The sequence below is a fragment of the Panulirus ornatus genome, chromosome 13 (assembly GCF_036320965.1).
Source record: "Panulirus ornatus isolate Po-2019 chromosome 13, ASM3632096v1, whole genome shotgun sequence".
NCBI classification, from domain to species: Eukaryota; Metazoa; Arthropoda; class Malacostraca; order Decapoda; family Palinuridae; genus Panulirus; species Panulirus ornatus.
Genome location: NC_092236.1, coordinates 3,842,979 through 3,859,591, shown reverse-complemented (window position 1 = coordinate 3,859,591; position 16,613 = coordinate 3,842,979). Strand labels below are relative to the sequence as shown.

The 16,613-nt window shown below is 45.7% G+C and overlaps 1 protein-coding gene across 1 annotated transcript in view; it reads right to left on the bottom strand.

Annotated features, from left to right (window-relative positions):
* The window catches only part of LOC139752676 (uncharacterized), a 177,333-nt gene that overhangs the window by 95,431 nt on the left and 65,289 nt on the right, over positions 1 to 16,613 (bottom strand). Inside the window, exons 2-3 of the mRNA XM_071668450.1 lie at positions 11,904 to 12,120; positions 7,686 to 7,808 (exon numbers count right to left, since the gene is read on the bottom strand). Of these exons, the coding sequence (XP_071524551.1) occupies positions 7,686 to 7,808; positions 11,904 to 12,120 (340 nt within the window). The remainder of the gene's footprint in view (positions 1 to 7,685; positions 7,809 to 11,903; positions 12,121 to 16,613) is intronic.

The window sequence follows — 16,613 nt, the reverse complement described above, 5'->3', positions numbered from 1 at the left end:
GACGTTTGTTTCTCCCTCAACCTGTCACGGGCCACCGGACTGGCGAGTCCCGTCACGGTTTCCTCTGCGCCGCTCCCGTGTCCTACGGGGTACCAGTTAGAGGCGGCAGCCGGTTCCTCCCCCGCGTCTCCCATCCTCCGACGTTACATATCAGCCACCATTGTGTTTCCTCATCACCCGGTGACCCCTCATGCCTCCTGGACGGTGTCGAGAGCGATCTCGACTCACAACAAGCCTCACAGTTACAGCTGGGGCGACGCATTTCCAACCAGCTTAAGGAAGGAGCGCCCACACAGTACCACTGGTGGAGGAACATCGCGACCCTTACCAGCTGTGGTGTCGGTGCGTCGCACATGCCAGCTAGAGAGTGGATGTGAGCCAACGTGGCCTTCCTTTCCTGGAACTACCTTGCTAACTTGTAAAATGAAAATGAAGTATGGAAAATATATGGAAATGGCATGAAAAGAAACACCTCGGCTATCGCAACAAGTACAGATATGCTGCGCCTGCAAGTGCTGGAAGCTGTACACAGAAATGATAACCTTCCAACCATCAATATGCAATCAAATATGGCGGACATAATCCCCCTATTGAGGGTCAGCCGTCCTACTGTGAAGATTGTAGATTTACTGCCTTAAATTGTGTGACTTTCATTCAACTTTCATCTGAACATGCCTAATGCAAGGCAAGAATGTCGTGGATAAATACTCAGGAGGTGAAGGAGAGCTATGGAGAAGCAGTCTTCGCTCATCCTCTTGAAAGATGATAAACATTGATACAGAGAGTATGTCTAGAAAACCAACGTTGTGTACATTAATAAACTATATCTCCAGAGCTATGTACGAGAAAATTCTTACGTAAAAGAGTTTTTGGTTGGCTGTTGGCCAAGGCTGGGTCCACAGGCAGCCAGCCCAGGAAGGGTCGGAGGAGAAGCCAACAAAGTTTTGAGCTACGGTCTGGCCACAGCTCACCGCGACTCCTGCCACACGGTGCGGAGTTACCGTCATCACCATCATATTTATCGTAAAGTAAGAGAGAAGAAGGAGGCTGCCAGAAGAAAAGGAGACGCGGAGGGAGGCTCTGGAGGGACATGAAGCCAAGGTAGAGGGAAGGAAGGAGAGAGGGAGGCTCCACAAGGTTAGAGACACGAGCAAGATGGAAGGGCAGTGAGGAGGGTGCCTGTATAGGGACAGGCAGCCCACCTACAGAGCTGGAAGGATGAGGGAAAGCTGTGGAGGGAGACGGAGACCAAATAGAGGGAAGTGGGAAGGAGGGAGGCTGTGGAGGGATACGGAAATCAGCTAGAAGGAATAAGAGGCTGTGGAGTGATAAGGAGGCTAGCTGGAGGGAAGGAAGGAAGACTGTGGACGGACATGAAGACCAATACGAGGGATGGAGGGAGTCTGTGGAGGGGCACGACGACTAGCTAGGAGGGAGAGAGGGGACAAATTCAGGCTGTGAAGGACAACACTACCCTGCCAGCTGCTGAAGCGTCCTCCTCCCTCCGCCTCCAGGATATTTGCGACGCCCAACAAATTTGACTCCGTATCTGAGATCGATGGGCTAGGCGGAGAGGGCAAAGCGGTCGGCGGTGGCGGGCCTGGGTGGCTGGAAGGGGTGAGAGGGCGGCTGGAATGGGTGGCTGGGTGGTTGTCCTGGGAGAGGAGTGTCATGAGGACCCCCAGCCGGCCGGCTGGCCTTCCCCTCAGGGAGAGCGGATCCCTTCCTAACCCCCCCAAGCTACACGCTAGATTAACTCCTGGCACGCATCAGGTTTCGGGTTATCAGGGACACCCGCTGCCTTATGGTTTTCCAAGCCATAGTAAGGCATCATCATCATCATCTGTACACCAGGTAGCAGTATGAAGCAATAACAGATGTGTGTACGTACATAACACACAGATCACGATGCAGTGCCCCTCATGGAGGCCAGCCATCCTAACACCTAACGCCACTGTGGGACAAAGATGTCCTCCCTCCACCGTACTGTGCCAGGTGACCCGCCCACAGCGCACAGGACTGACGGCCGAGATCGAAGCAGGAGGCTGCGCACCGTAACTACGACACAGGAAGAAATTTGTACACGATGGGAGTCTGGAAGCTGGTTCGTGAAGCAATCAAGCAATTTGATTATGATGATCTATTGAGAAATGAAAAAAAAAAAAATCTATGCACCGTAAAATTTACGTAAGTGAGAGACACATACTGGAAGGCTGGGTTTATATCATCTTTAAAATCTCATGAGTGGTTCTATCACAGACTGAATAAGAATCTGGGCTTAAAATACCCTTTTCCCGTCTGCTTACGGAATTAACCTTAGGTAAAACTTAATGCATTTACATAATTCTAAAGTGTTTGGTGACTCCTCTTCCTGATTACCATAGAAGAGAATATCAAGTGATACATATACATGTATAAAACCCTAATCTTTGTCGTTTTCAGCAACGAACGCGCGCGCGCGCGCGCGCACACACACACACACACACACACACACACACATTCTAGGTAGATGGAGGCAGGCTAATCTTCCGACACACGGCCCAACTTCTGCCGAGGGAGACACCAGCATGGCCTGGCTGGTGGTATAATACTTCTTGCCCAGCCACAACTTGTGAAACAATATCCGGCAAAGTTTGTTGATCCTCGCCAGGCTGCCCATCACCGCTCGCACGGGGCAAACAAGTGAATGATACGCTACGTCACAACCTGGAATCATCAACAAATAACTGACGTAAATCATTCCCAAACATTCGGTCTGACTCGTAACAGCCTTTGTGGCAACGTAAAAGAGAAAAATATATCGCAGTATCATCCTCTACTTCAGTATGTCCAACAGGAGCAGTACTCTTGCACGCCGCGGATCTGAAGGAAGTCGTCTGCCAACCTATTATACACCTTCAGTGAAGAAGGTTTGCTACTTCGAAACATGGAGGCGTTACGAGCATGTCCATGCCTGGCGCGGGTTCGTGCCATTACTGGCACGAGTCGGATGTGCGTCTCTGAAAGTATGAGCGTATTTACATGGGGTTGAGGTGGGGACTTGTGTATATTATAGCCCTAAGGTCCCCAGAGCCCTTTATACGCCACGATCGTGATTTTTTTCCATTTTTTCTATCAATTCTCTAAAGCTATATTTGTCCTTATTTGTACACTGAACAGTATCGTTCCCTCTCTCTCTCTCTCTCTCTCTCTCTCTCTCTCTCTCTCTCTCTCTCTCTCTCTCTACTTTTTTCCCCTCGCCATTCTCTCTGTCCCCTCCCCTGCCGTTATCACCCCCCGTATCTCTCCCCTCAATGGGAGTGGTGAAAAGTCTCCAATACGTTCGCTCCCTTTGGCGACAGGACGACAGCTGACGAGACAGACGAGGCTGGAGAGAGAGACTGTGTCCCCATCAGTCCCCAACCGAGACCACCAGACCATCCACCACCCACGGCTTCCCCAGGACCAGAGGAACGAACCATCGCCCCTGCTTCCTAGGATGATTCCTCCTTCTCCAGAGGTATATATACAGAGGCCATCCTTCCTAGAGGTATATATATACAGAAGCCCTCCTTCCCTAGAGGTATATATACAGAAGCCCTCCTTCCCCAGAGGTATATATACAGAGGCCCTCCTTCCTCAGAGGTATATATACAGAGGTCCTTCTTCTCCAGTGTATATACAAAGGCCCTCCTTCCCAGAGGTATATATACAGAGGTCCTTCTTCTCCAGTGGTGTATATTACAAAGGTATATATACAGAGGTCTGCCTTCTCCTGAATCATACAAACAGAGGCAGCGTCCTGCATATTTAAGCACCAACCATGGCATCCATCCCTAGACACACACACACACACACACACACACACACACACACACACACACACACGCCAGCACCAGGCCGCATGCTCAAGCACCAGCTACAACCCTAATCGTAAAGCTATAAGCGTATAACAATTTCCTTGCAACTCTCATGGACTATTTGGAAGGGATTACGAGGGATAAATGAGAACAGATTGTAGTTTAAGGACGCTGCTCACGGTGGGGGGAGGGTGCTAGAGGACCGAGGGTGGTGCTGGGTGGTGGAGCAGGGGTCTCTGCGGGGGTTCCTTACAGCTAATGAGGTTGTGTCTGGTGTACCGTCTGGACCGGAACCTCGCAAAACACAGCCTCGAATGCCAATAAGAATGGACTCTGCTCACACTTCAGGGCCAAGGTTATGAGTAACACGTATGGGTCAAGCTTACAGGTTTTCCTACATCATACTAAATCATGTTTATGTTCACGTCGCAACATAACATCTTACTTTCCGTGGCAGAGCATCGTCCTGCGTCACACTCCGTCAAAATATATAGTAATGCGTCATGGTGCCACACTACATCACACAAAGCATCGTGCTGTGTCACAATGCATTACAATGCACTTTACTACGTCACGCTGTTACGCTACGGTACATGGCACGAAGAATCGCGTACGTCGTGTCCCGTCACAGTGCGTCATGCCACATCACACACAGCCAGTGGCGTATCAGATATATGGAGGCCGGTGGAACTAGAGTTGCAGGAACACCAAAGACGCGTAGGCCCACCAGAAATACGCGGTCGTGCGCAGGACCAGATTCATGCACGCAACGTGACGGGCATGGACGAACGTAACCTGGGAGCCCATTTGGATCAGGCAGCCCCAGCCTCATCAGGCCATTAATCAGCCTCTGCATAGAGCATCGATCACGTCATTAACTCCGCCTCTGCTGGAAGCACAGCGCTGCGCAGCCCCGCTACATTACAGAGAGCTTCTGAGTCTTGAAGTTCCTCGCTGTCCCCGGGCCACACTGGGCCTGTCCACCACACACACACACACACACACACACACACACACCCAAATCTAAATAGAGCGAGGGAGTATCACACCCGCTTTTCCATCCTGTCTACATCTCTGTGGATTAAAGATTCAGGGGACGTCTACTGTCCTCCAGTAGATATTCTCGTCACAGACCAACAGCTCCACTGTTACCTGGCTTTAATATGCACTGTCCTCCAACAGATACCCAGCCAGAAGCCGTAACATGAAACGAAGCGAGAAACTTGTTGGAAAAGAAGTAAAGAAGTAATCATGATATCATAAAACTGGTTTGTGAACAAACCAACAGGCTGAGTGAACAGCCGGCAGTATACTAGAGTTTAAAAACCTCAATAATGGTTAGGAAAAAAGGTTAAGAGACGAAGCCCCACGAGCGCAGAACTCCCACTCCGGTACACTACAAACAGGTAACACACACACACACACACACGTCACTATTTTTCCCTCTTTCCTCGTGTTTTGTGAGGTGACACAGTGCTTGACATCACCGAGCGATACACTGTCGTTAAACCACAGAAACGAGCAACATAACGAACGACAGTAAACTTACTGCCAAGCACACAAAAACAGGGCCCCTCGCGTTCCACTCGGCGTCCAACAGGTTCTGTGAGTAGGAAGGGTCCCAGAACCTTATGGCCACAGAGGTCAGGAGACGAAAACCCCGTGGTAACCCAGGCTCTGAGCACTAGAACCAGTGAACACCGCAGCACAGAACGTCAAAGCCACAGCAGCAGTTACGTGCATAGGAAGGAAGGTGTGGGAATCGTCTTCCTGCCATCTGGTGTGGTCACGTTGCCACGCCCGCCTGGCGCCTCCCCGGTGGCAAACACGCCTGGCGAGTGACAACAACAGCGGTCAGGTTGCGCACTCCTCCTTACAGTGGACCAAACCTTGACCAAGGTTTATAACCAACGAACGAAAATCACTGGAGAATCACGTACCAGAAACCAAGAGTAAGAATCAATGATAAATATTCATCAAACTATTTCAAGGTAGATATCAAATAAGAGATTTCCCTGATCACCGAAAAAGAAATATCGTGGATAAAAATCTCAAAAAAATTGCTTGTCTTTGCGTCATGAAGTTCCATAAACCTCAACTTCATTTTACTGATTATCACTTAACCAGGAGGTCCAATATTCACTGAATTAAACTTGACCTCATTAAGTACTGATCTCAGCCACAAAAAACGATCAATCTTGAGGTATTTCACATCCACTTGCTGGCATACTCTGGTCGATAAGCGAGATGTTTCTCTCAAGTATCTTTAATCTTTTTTTTTTTTTTTGTAAGGCATCAGATCCATGTTCGATAACCCATCGTGATAGTTTACAAAGTAACATACAACAGTTTTCCAACAATGTGGTCCTGTAAAAGTCAACCACTGGAATATTTCATCAACAGTTCTTTCGTAGGGTCAACACAATCTCGGATGTCGCGCACCGGGCCTCATGAAACAAGTCAAATGTTTTGCAAATACCAAACGTCACGTCAGATAAGCAGCCGACGTACTCGATACTGCAGATCCTACCACAACCTTAGTGGCCGGCCGGGAGTGGACTGGGCGGGTACGCCTATGGAAGGTGACACATGGCCTGCCTCACTACATATCGTCTCCTACCCACATATATGAATGAGTCTCATCCAAACGGCTTTATCTCCGTACATCACGCATCTAAAATTATCTTTATGAAAAACACTACAGTTAAGTTTGTGAAAAGAGCTTTTTGTTTTGAAGGTGATATCATTTTCCTCTTCTCTCTCTCTCTCTCTCTCTCTCTCTCTCTCTCTCTCTCTCTCTCTCTCTCTCTCTCCATTTCAATCTTTCTGGCTATATCTAGTGTCTACTGAAGGCTGGACGTGAATGAGGACTTGCGTAGAAAAATATATCCATCTATGTATCACGTGCGTTCGCTTGTTAATCTTTCACGGCCGAACCGTGGCAGCTGGTGGCCACAGATTTCGGGCGTAGTTTTCGTCCTCATCCAATGTTAAGCACAAGGCATGACGGAGGGTTCATCAGGCCGCTGATACACTGATCCAACCCTATCCAATCTGCCTCTCAACATCAGCAGAGGGGAAATCACTGTTCGTCGACTCTTTCAGAAACCACCAGAGCAAACCAGCCGTCTTTACGCCCAACAATGGCCACAATCTCTGCCGGATGGGAAGCAACAAACCGTCAACAAAGACCACGATCTCTGCCGGATGGTCTTGGGGGAGGAGGACAACCGGTTGATTGGTATCAAACTTGGGAGCGAGGGAAGAACCGGCTCTCCCTCCCAGGGGCCCGGGAGAGCCAGCGGCTCTGGCTCGCCGGCTACCAGCCTCTATGATCGCGGGAGAAATCTGGAAAATCCCGGCCGACCTCAGCCTCAGAGACCAATATATGACCTATTGTGTTGTCTCTTGACTCAACGTAAATAACTCTTCCTCCTTCCTCAGTCTCCCTTCATCTATATTTCTCCCTCCCCTCTTTTCCTTTCCCTACCCTCTCCTCCTCCCCTTTCCTCTTCTGTCTGCTTCCCCTCTCTGTCAGCACCCTTCCTTCATCACCCACTCCACTCCACAACAGTCCTTCCAACACCCTCGGGACCCCGCCCGTGTAAAACACCAGTAAGCCTCTTAAGGTCGCCATGGCCTCAACTCCACAAGTACAAGGTCTCACATACATACCCTTGTCTCTCACATGTAATAACTCTCGTTCCCTTCATTCACTTCCCTCCAGTACACGAGGACAGGAGGAAATGAACCTGTAGTGTACCGGTCCCGCCCGTCCACCCTCCACTGGACGGGGTCAGGAGGCAGTGGACCTCGGTCATAACACCGGCGGTGGAAAGTACTCACCCTGAGGGGACGCCCAGGCACGTATCGGACTGGTCGGACACGTCGGCCTCGTAGTGGTTGCCGCTCAGCAGGTCAGGGGTCAGCTTGCCCATCGTGCACTGGTCCTCCCCAGCCTCCTTGGTTCTGGAAGAAGATGGGATAACATAGGTGATAAGGAGGGAAGAAATGGAATATTAAGAGTGCGAAATACAATATGGCTGACCCCATTCCTAGTCTATGTCTGTACATCAGGATGAAACAAAGTACTATAATACAATAATAAAGAAAACTGTTGCTTAGAAAATGGGGTACACCTGACATTAAAAGAACATCATAACTTTGTATTCCACATGAAAGAGCGGATGTGCGGCACGGCCTATTACTTCACATAGAATAGAGGAAGACAACACCTTGTATTCTACGAAAGATTCAGAATATTGTATCCCACATAAGACAGTAAGTCAATAATCCCTGTATTCGTCAGTAAACACTGTATTCCATCACATCTCTGCATTGCTTTTTACCTTCGTCTGCACCGAGGGATTACAAGAGGGGAGATTCTGTATTTTACAGAAGTGACTCCGTGATGCGCAGGGTGTGTGGGCGACGGGGGTGCGTTAGTGGGATGAGTGTGGTGAGGAGGGAAAGGCGAGGTGTGGAGTGGAGTGTGTGGGAGCGACGACAGTTGGTGTCTCCGAGTGTGCGTGGGTGGATCCAGGCCTTAGAGAGAGAGAGAGAGAGAGAGAGAGAGAGAGAGAGAGAGAGAGAGAGAGAGAGAGAGAGAGAGAGAGAGAGAGAGAGAGAGAGAGTATGTGTGTGTGAGTGGGTGCTACCAGACTCCAAGTGCACGTGATTACACCAGCAAGTGGAAATTCACCCTTGGCGAGGCTGTGTCGCCGTCAGTGGACGCAAGGGAGAGTAGATAGATTCGCCGAGGAATTTCTCACTCCGAAAGAGTCCATCATTTCCCTGCCCCTGATTGGAGCGTGGCCTTGAAGCTGCAGGAGCGCCATAGAAGGAGACCTAGGATTACACAATGATGATGATAATAATAATAATAATAATAATAATAATAATAATAATAATAATAATAATAATATTAGTAATAATAATAATAATGACAATAATAATAATAATGATAATAATAATGATAATAATAATTATAATAATAATAACAATAATAATGATAATAATAATAATGATAATAATAATAATAATAATAATAATAATGCGTGTGCGTATGTACGTTAGAGCGGCCAACATCCGGGTTTCCAGTGGTCGGGGAAACAGAAAGAATTTCCACCCACCACATATTTGACGCTTTCCAATAACATTACCGCGCAATATTTCCCCCAGCGCCCGCGCCCCTCGCTCGGGTGTCAACGGCCATACCGTCCGTCCATTTCATGTTTTTACCACCAAATAACCGAACATTTGTAGACAGAGGCGTTATACAGAAACTTCGGTCACGAAAAATATGAAAGTGGAAGGGTTAGCTGATTTCAAATCCTACAGAAGCAAAGCTACAGCCAATCTCAGGATTCATGTTCATCGTAAGAGTTAAGCAGTTGTGGCCTTGTCTTTGCCAGCAGCTTTGTCCGTCAGCAGCATTGTATGCCACCGACGGTCACCGTCAGCAGTACAAAGTGTTATCGACGTGGTCAACCCCCACAGAAAGAGTGGGAAGCTCTTGCGTCATCGAGGCGCTCGTGACGTCACGGGTAACCTTCAATCCGACACCCTTAGGGAGGTAAACACGGCCAGCATCCTGAGCCGGAGGTCGCAATTTACAATTAACTGCTGAAGAAAATCTAGAGAGAGTGGTAATCAAATCTATAAAGCTTAATGAGGGAGACGCAGCAGGGTTGATGCGGGCGTGGTGACATGGGAGAGGTGTGGGAGAGGGAAGGAGGGGGTAAGGGAAGTACTTGGGGAAGGGGAGGCTTGATGTGGTAGGTGAGAAACAGGAGGGTCGTGGAATGTAATGGAAAGGGTGGTGAGGAGCCATGAGTGGTGTGGGGGCTGACATGACACCCACCAGTGAGGCGGACTGACACACTGGGTCAGTCCCTACCATTAATCACGGCTCCCGACGTGACGCGCATGGCAAATATTAGTCTATACCCGCGCTCGCCCCAAGGCCACACGCCAGGGTCTCCATGCCCACCCAACCACCACACCCAAACTCGACCAGGGACCTGTCCCGCGCCCCCGGCAAGGTCGAGATCTTAGGATTCACAAGACGTCTTCGCCAACTGTGTGATGCTTAATTACCGGGGCACGATGATGTGAGCACGATGGTATGACCCCTGACCACGACGGTTCTACTCTGGCGTGACCCCTTTGACCTGAATCATTAGTCTTTAGGCTCAGGTCAAGGATCATGTCCAAAGGTTGTACCATCGTGCCCTAGGGACATCCTGTTAGGTTCAGAGGGTTGAGGAAGCCGCCTCTGGACGGTCACCTCGTTCGTGTGACAAGTAGAGAGAGAGGATATCCCCCCCCCCCCACACACACACACACACACAAGACTTGCCTTCGGACCCGGGAGGGTAAGAAGAGCTCCCCTACATGTTCCCATCTGCAATGATCCGATACCTCGGTTCACACCCGGTCTGTCAATCCTCCTCAATGTTTCGTGACGTCCATGTTGTGTTTGAAGTTTAACCCGACACAGTTAACAGTATATACTTAACGGCGCGGGTGTTGCAGGAGGCAACACGTGTATGAACTTCTAAACACACCTTTCAACCTTGGGAAACCAGCCACAAGATGGCAGTGCTGTCAAGTACTGAACACTAATTCTAATCTACTGAAATTTAAAAGTCATGTCAAAGAATAGGCTATTACATGTTAAGGGTTTAAAAGTCAGAGATGATAAACTTCAGTTCAATCAGAATAACAAAGTGTCCGGTGAGTGACAGTATATGGAAATGTCTTATAATATTTTCCACTCACATGTGCGTTTAATCATAACATTCAAGGTTAATAGTTCAAGGACTTATGGTTTTACCTAATTTCCTGGACTGAAATCATGACGAGGTAAGCGCTGACAAAACACGAAGCTTCTTAGTATATTTCAACGAATTACCAGTATTTCTAAGTGTTCTTGGTCTTCTCTTCGAGTTTCATCCCATTACTTATACCATGTGCAGTTTTCAGCACAACAAAGATTTAGGGATATCATAGAATCCAATCAAAAATGCAAAATACGTGAGTGCAGCCTATAGTCAACAGCTTAGAAAATGGACGAGCATTTACTTGGACACCATCTCTCCCAAATTTAGGTTAGGCTTCGCTAAATTGTCTGGTGGCTTCCTCGGTTTAAACTGGCTTACTGAAAAGATTCTCATACCTAGTGTTCGTCTAAATGTCATTTCTTCAGTCAAAGTTAACAGTCAGCTAATTCTAAAACCTAGGAAAGAACGCACACTCGTCAATTTCCTGTTTAATGAACTGGAAATTCTGAGGCTGGTCTGTCCGGATAGATATGAATGACGGGTAACAGCAGTTTCTCTCAATCGACATTGACAACTGCAGTACAGACAAAACCTAACCTATGACAGCTGTGAGCAATCACTTTACTGAATTAATGCATAAGATTCTAAAATAAATTAAACCGGCTCTAGTACACTAAATTATTTTAAGAAATTGGTGCACGATTTTTTTTATCTTCATACAAAATCACTAGGATATTCATCCCCCCTGACCCTTGCAAATCCCATATGCATAAATCTCAACCAAGAAATGTCCTGGTTCAATTAACAGATGAAAGTGTGTACCATGCATGTGAATTACCAAAAAGGAAAGATACATAGCAAGTGAAGAAAAAAAAAATGGAGAAACTAATTTCTAAAAGAAGGAAAAGTCTCCCTCTAAATCTACATATTTTATAAAGTCATTACAACTTGTTACTATTCAGGTCTTTATAAATATCTCATGACTCCATCGTTTCTAACATTCAAACTTTTAAGAGCTAAAGATAAACCCGCAGCTCTGGGGGCTCGTCCATGTGGGTGAAAAGTTCCATGACATAGAACACTGCTGTTCAGTATCATGGGTCAAGTAATTCCTGGCTTAATTATCCTCTCATGACCTGAGGTAACAAAGCCTTACAGCTACTCACATAACCAAATTAATTTACTACTCTTATTACCAAATTACGTAACTCTAAGCTCATAACTTAATCAACATGTAACTCCATTTGTTTTCATAACTGAAAACTTTACCATCACTTACATATTTTGGGGTACGGTGACCATGAGGTTGAAGGCATGAGCAGCCAGCTGACCTGTGGCGTGCTTGCCTGAGGACGACGGCCTCTCCCTCGACCTGGATCCACGAGTGGGCGAGGGGCTGGGAGAGCGTGGGGGCACCGATCCTCCCCGGCAAAGGGCGCCCTCCACTCCCAGCTGGTCCATGTTATTCTCCACGCTCGGGGACGTTGACGCATGGCCTGTGGCGAAGAAAACGGTCGTTATCAGAGCTGTCCGTGAGGGATAACTTAAAAATACATTGAAGGTTTCCAGAGTTTCTCTCTCTCTCTCTCTCTCTCTCTCTCTCTCTCTCTCTCTCTCTCTCTCTCTCTCTCTCTCTCTCTCTTACATCTAGACACACACACACACACACACACACACACTAATGGAATATAAATTTTGTTTGGTTTTCCTTCAACAGCACGTATTTGTTACCCTATGACTGTCCTAAATTCTAGCATCACACAAACAGGACCAATAGAAAAGTCAACCGAACAAAAGAAAGCTGTTTTTTGCATGGTTGGAACCTATGCAGATTTAGATGTAAAGTTCTAGTTGAAATAAACGATTTTTGAAGTGATTCTGCAGCATGATAGTTTGGACCATTCCGACTTACATCACTGTATCTCTTTGTGATGCCAATTTTAAGTAAGCCATTCATCTTAAATACATAATAGTCTCCCTTTACACCACACTTCAATATAGCAATAACGTCTCAATATGATTACCAACTAAGAAAAAAAAAATGCTCAATATATAATAGTCCATCTTGATCCTGACAAAGAAAACTAAATCAGCCTCGTCTTCAGAGAAAACGGGTTTGTAAGTTCGTGCTGTTTTCCAGAGGTAGGGAGACTCGTGCATGTCTCACTAGTTAGCTCCTCATTTCTTCACGTAAACACGAAGAGTATCTATGATAATGTGGTTGGGGTAATACAGGAAGGGGAAGGTGAACTTAGCATAGAACATGAAGGGAGTTTGTAAATGAATAGCGGGTAACTTTAAGATATTTTACATTAGACAGAAAAACATAAATGAATACCTGACAACATATTGAAAGAAAATACGATAATGTTCTAATGCAGGTACAACCGCCAGTACAACGAGGTAACGCTGGTAGAAAGCCCACAACGCTTGTCTCAAATACGAGCAAATTGCCGAAGAAAAATAGTCCTTTGAATCAGTCAACAGTTCTTAACAGTTTTCATCACAAATGTTCACATTAATTAAAGCTAATCTAAAATAATCAAGAAGTAACGCTTGTCATTGACAAACCATTCCCAGGTTGCCATAACTGGCAGAGGGTAGGTGTGTGATCGCGCGTTGCCATTACTGTCCACAGATCAGATGTGAGTAGCGCTGCCTATCTCAGCATCTTAATGACACACTGATCATCCACGAACCTGTTCCCTATCATCACTCGGTTCTATAACATCACAGGACCAGCGTCCAATCCAGACAATAAGTCAGTAAACCTCAGACTGGTCTTATTGACACCAGGAAAAAAGCCATGCCTCATTTTGTAACTCTACATCACACACACACACACACACACACACACACACACACAACGTACATATGTTTGGTATATAAAAGAAAATAATGCATTGTTTTTTAACTTTCAAATTTTAGTTATGGACAATAACGACTTTCGCAGATAACTCAATACAAAATGCTGAATAAATCAGCTATTTCTATATAAGATACAAACATTAAAATAACAAGTCACAATTAGGAACATATATACATCAGTGATGACAGTTCTGGCCATATTGCAAATTATATCTATTCAGCTTTAACGGAGCCACGTTCGGACCCTCCTGACTCCATGGAAATCCCGAGAATACATATACACTCATATACACGTGGAAAAAGAAAAAAAATACGATAACATGGAAGCCTGAAGCAATCCTCCCTCGGCGCGGCAGCGAAAACGTTAGGATTAAGTTCGTCACGGACGAACCTCGCTGGACGCAGCACAACACTTTTTCTTTCGTCGCTTTTCACAATGAAAACACATCAAACAAGGGGAAAGAAAATGGGTGAAATACGTGGGCCAATACTGGTGGTTTCCATATGTAGTTAGGGTCAGGAACGAAAGCGCTTGCAAATTGGATGAAATGAACAACTGTTATTAGGCATCTCCCATGACGAATGCGAACCATCCCTGCAGCAAATGTAAATTTCTAAAGCGTATGTCACTAACAAGATATGTACATATTGTACTCACTATTAGGATAACTAATCATTATATTTGGAACTCATTACGAGGAAGATTTATGGCAATGAAGGTAGGCCTACGTCTTGTATCAAGGTCACTCTTGCATCGTAAGACTCGCATCTTGTGCCTGATCAGAGAGAGAGACGTAGTTAATGCCAGCAGCATCCAGAAGTTTGAAAGCTTGTGTGATAATAGAGATGTTTAAAGAGATGTTGCCGAACGAGTTTGAAATTCTCTTCTCGTACGGGGCAACAGGTAATTACAACTTGATAATTACAGGAGTTACGACGTAATACCCACATACACTATGTAGTGGTAGGTTTAAATAAGAGGGCAAAACAAATCCAATATGAACTCCTTGTCCGGCCGGGATATGCCGCTTATGATGATGCAGTCCTCCAAGACTCCGTGACGACTCCGATGGCTACCTTGCCTCGCCTCCTTCGCCTATTAACTAAATTACATTGTCCGCTCCTCTCCCGGGCCTTCACGCAGACCACCAGAGATCTTCAGGTGAGAGATATGCATGCATGAATATCTCCTCGCCTATTGTTACTTGATCAGAGCCTGCCGAACTAAGTCAAAATAATTATTAGCAACTGAGTTATCTCTAGAAAAATGCCTCGATATAATATATATATATATATATATATATATATATATATATATATATATATATATATATATATATATATATATATACATATATATATATATATATATATATATATATATATATATATATATATATATATATATATATATATATATATATATTCTTAAAGGAATTCAAGTCATTGTTTTCGACATCAAATATAATCATACGCAGAAATACCATCTTATCAAAATGAAAACAATTTGATTTCTGAGAAAGCTAATTACTAAGGTCGCCTCACGATGCAAGTCCTCTCACCGCAAGATTCAGGAATAAAGATAATTAATTTTGAGGTATTTGGCCAGGCATTCATAAAACAGCAGGAACCAGTCATAAGGACACACCAGCAGTAAAGGACATCTTTTTTTTTTTTTTTCATCCAACTCTAATCCAAATCCAAATCTAATCAATTTATGCGCCACGAGAAGAAATATCTTTGGCCTTGTGAAATACAAAACCTTTGTCAGGCCACAAGAGTAATTCTGGACGCGCGAACGTACGAGTTTTGGGTACGACGAAGATATACACACAATACTTCAGCGTGACCTCTGACCCACCGTCAAGCCCAAGAAGTTAGATTGTATGCAGAACAAAGAATTCCTCACAAACTGCAGTAACAGAGTAACAAGTGCTTTACGTACGACTAAACATCCTGCTGTGTATTCGGATGGTATTGAACTGTCTTTCACAAAACAATTTTCCTCTTGGACATAGTGTAAAGGTTGCCTAGATCTACGAGTCTACCAGGTCTTAAATCAGCTATCGTCACCAAGCAAAGCTAGGCTTTACGTCTGCCACCTTGCTTAGCTAGGCTAGACTTAACGTCTGCCACCGTTGCTTATCTAGGCTAGGCTTAACGTCTGCCACCGTTGCTTTCTAGGCTAGGCTTAACGTCTGCCACCGTTGCTTAGCTAGGCTAGGCTTAACGTCTGCCACCGTTGCTTAGCTAGGCTAGGCTTAACGTCTGCCACCGTTGCTTAGCTAGGCTAGGCTTAACGTCTGCCACCGTTGCTTAGCTAGGCTAGGCTTTACGTCTGCCACCGTTGCAAAGCTAGGCTAGGCTTAACGTCTGAACCACTGTTTTAGTTTGGCTAGGATTTTACGTTCGCTTACGTTCCTCTTACCTAGGCCTGCTGTTACATCTGCCACCGTTACTCTTAGGAAGTATACGGTCGTCACTCAGGTGTGTCTCTGCTATTATCATTCTCACGTTACGATGCGATGTATCTATGTGACTGTTACAAGAAATCTGTGACGCAGTTCCTCACGCTGATTCATATTTATCTTGAGGCACTCTCACCACTGAAAATGTTGAGTCGTGCTATCAAAACTTTATGTTAATACTTTGGCTACCGTACACATATCTTTCCACTTTTATCTAATCAAACAGAAACGTTAAATATTCCACAGGTTTGTTCACGGCTGAGATTCATAGCCTAGGGGTAGGCAAAATATTGTAACACACTTTCCCTTTTCCTGTAAAAATGAAATATAGTTTAACAGAGTTTTTAATAATGTACAGTGAAGGTTACAGCCATCGAAGATCCGGATTTACTTTAAGTAGTTCAAAGCAGTACTATCCCAGGAGCATGAGAGTACAATGAATATCTGATGTAAACCTTAATCATTCCGAGTGGAGCAGCTCTGCAAACATCACACACACACACACACACAGAGAAGCCTATTTACCTTCGTATTGCTAAGGGCTTCTAAAGTTTGCCACAGACGCCCATGAAATTAAAGCGAAGCAGGACAACACCGATGACCCCCCTTCCCAAAACGGTGATCCAGTCTTCCCTTCCTTGTCCTGGGGATCT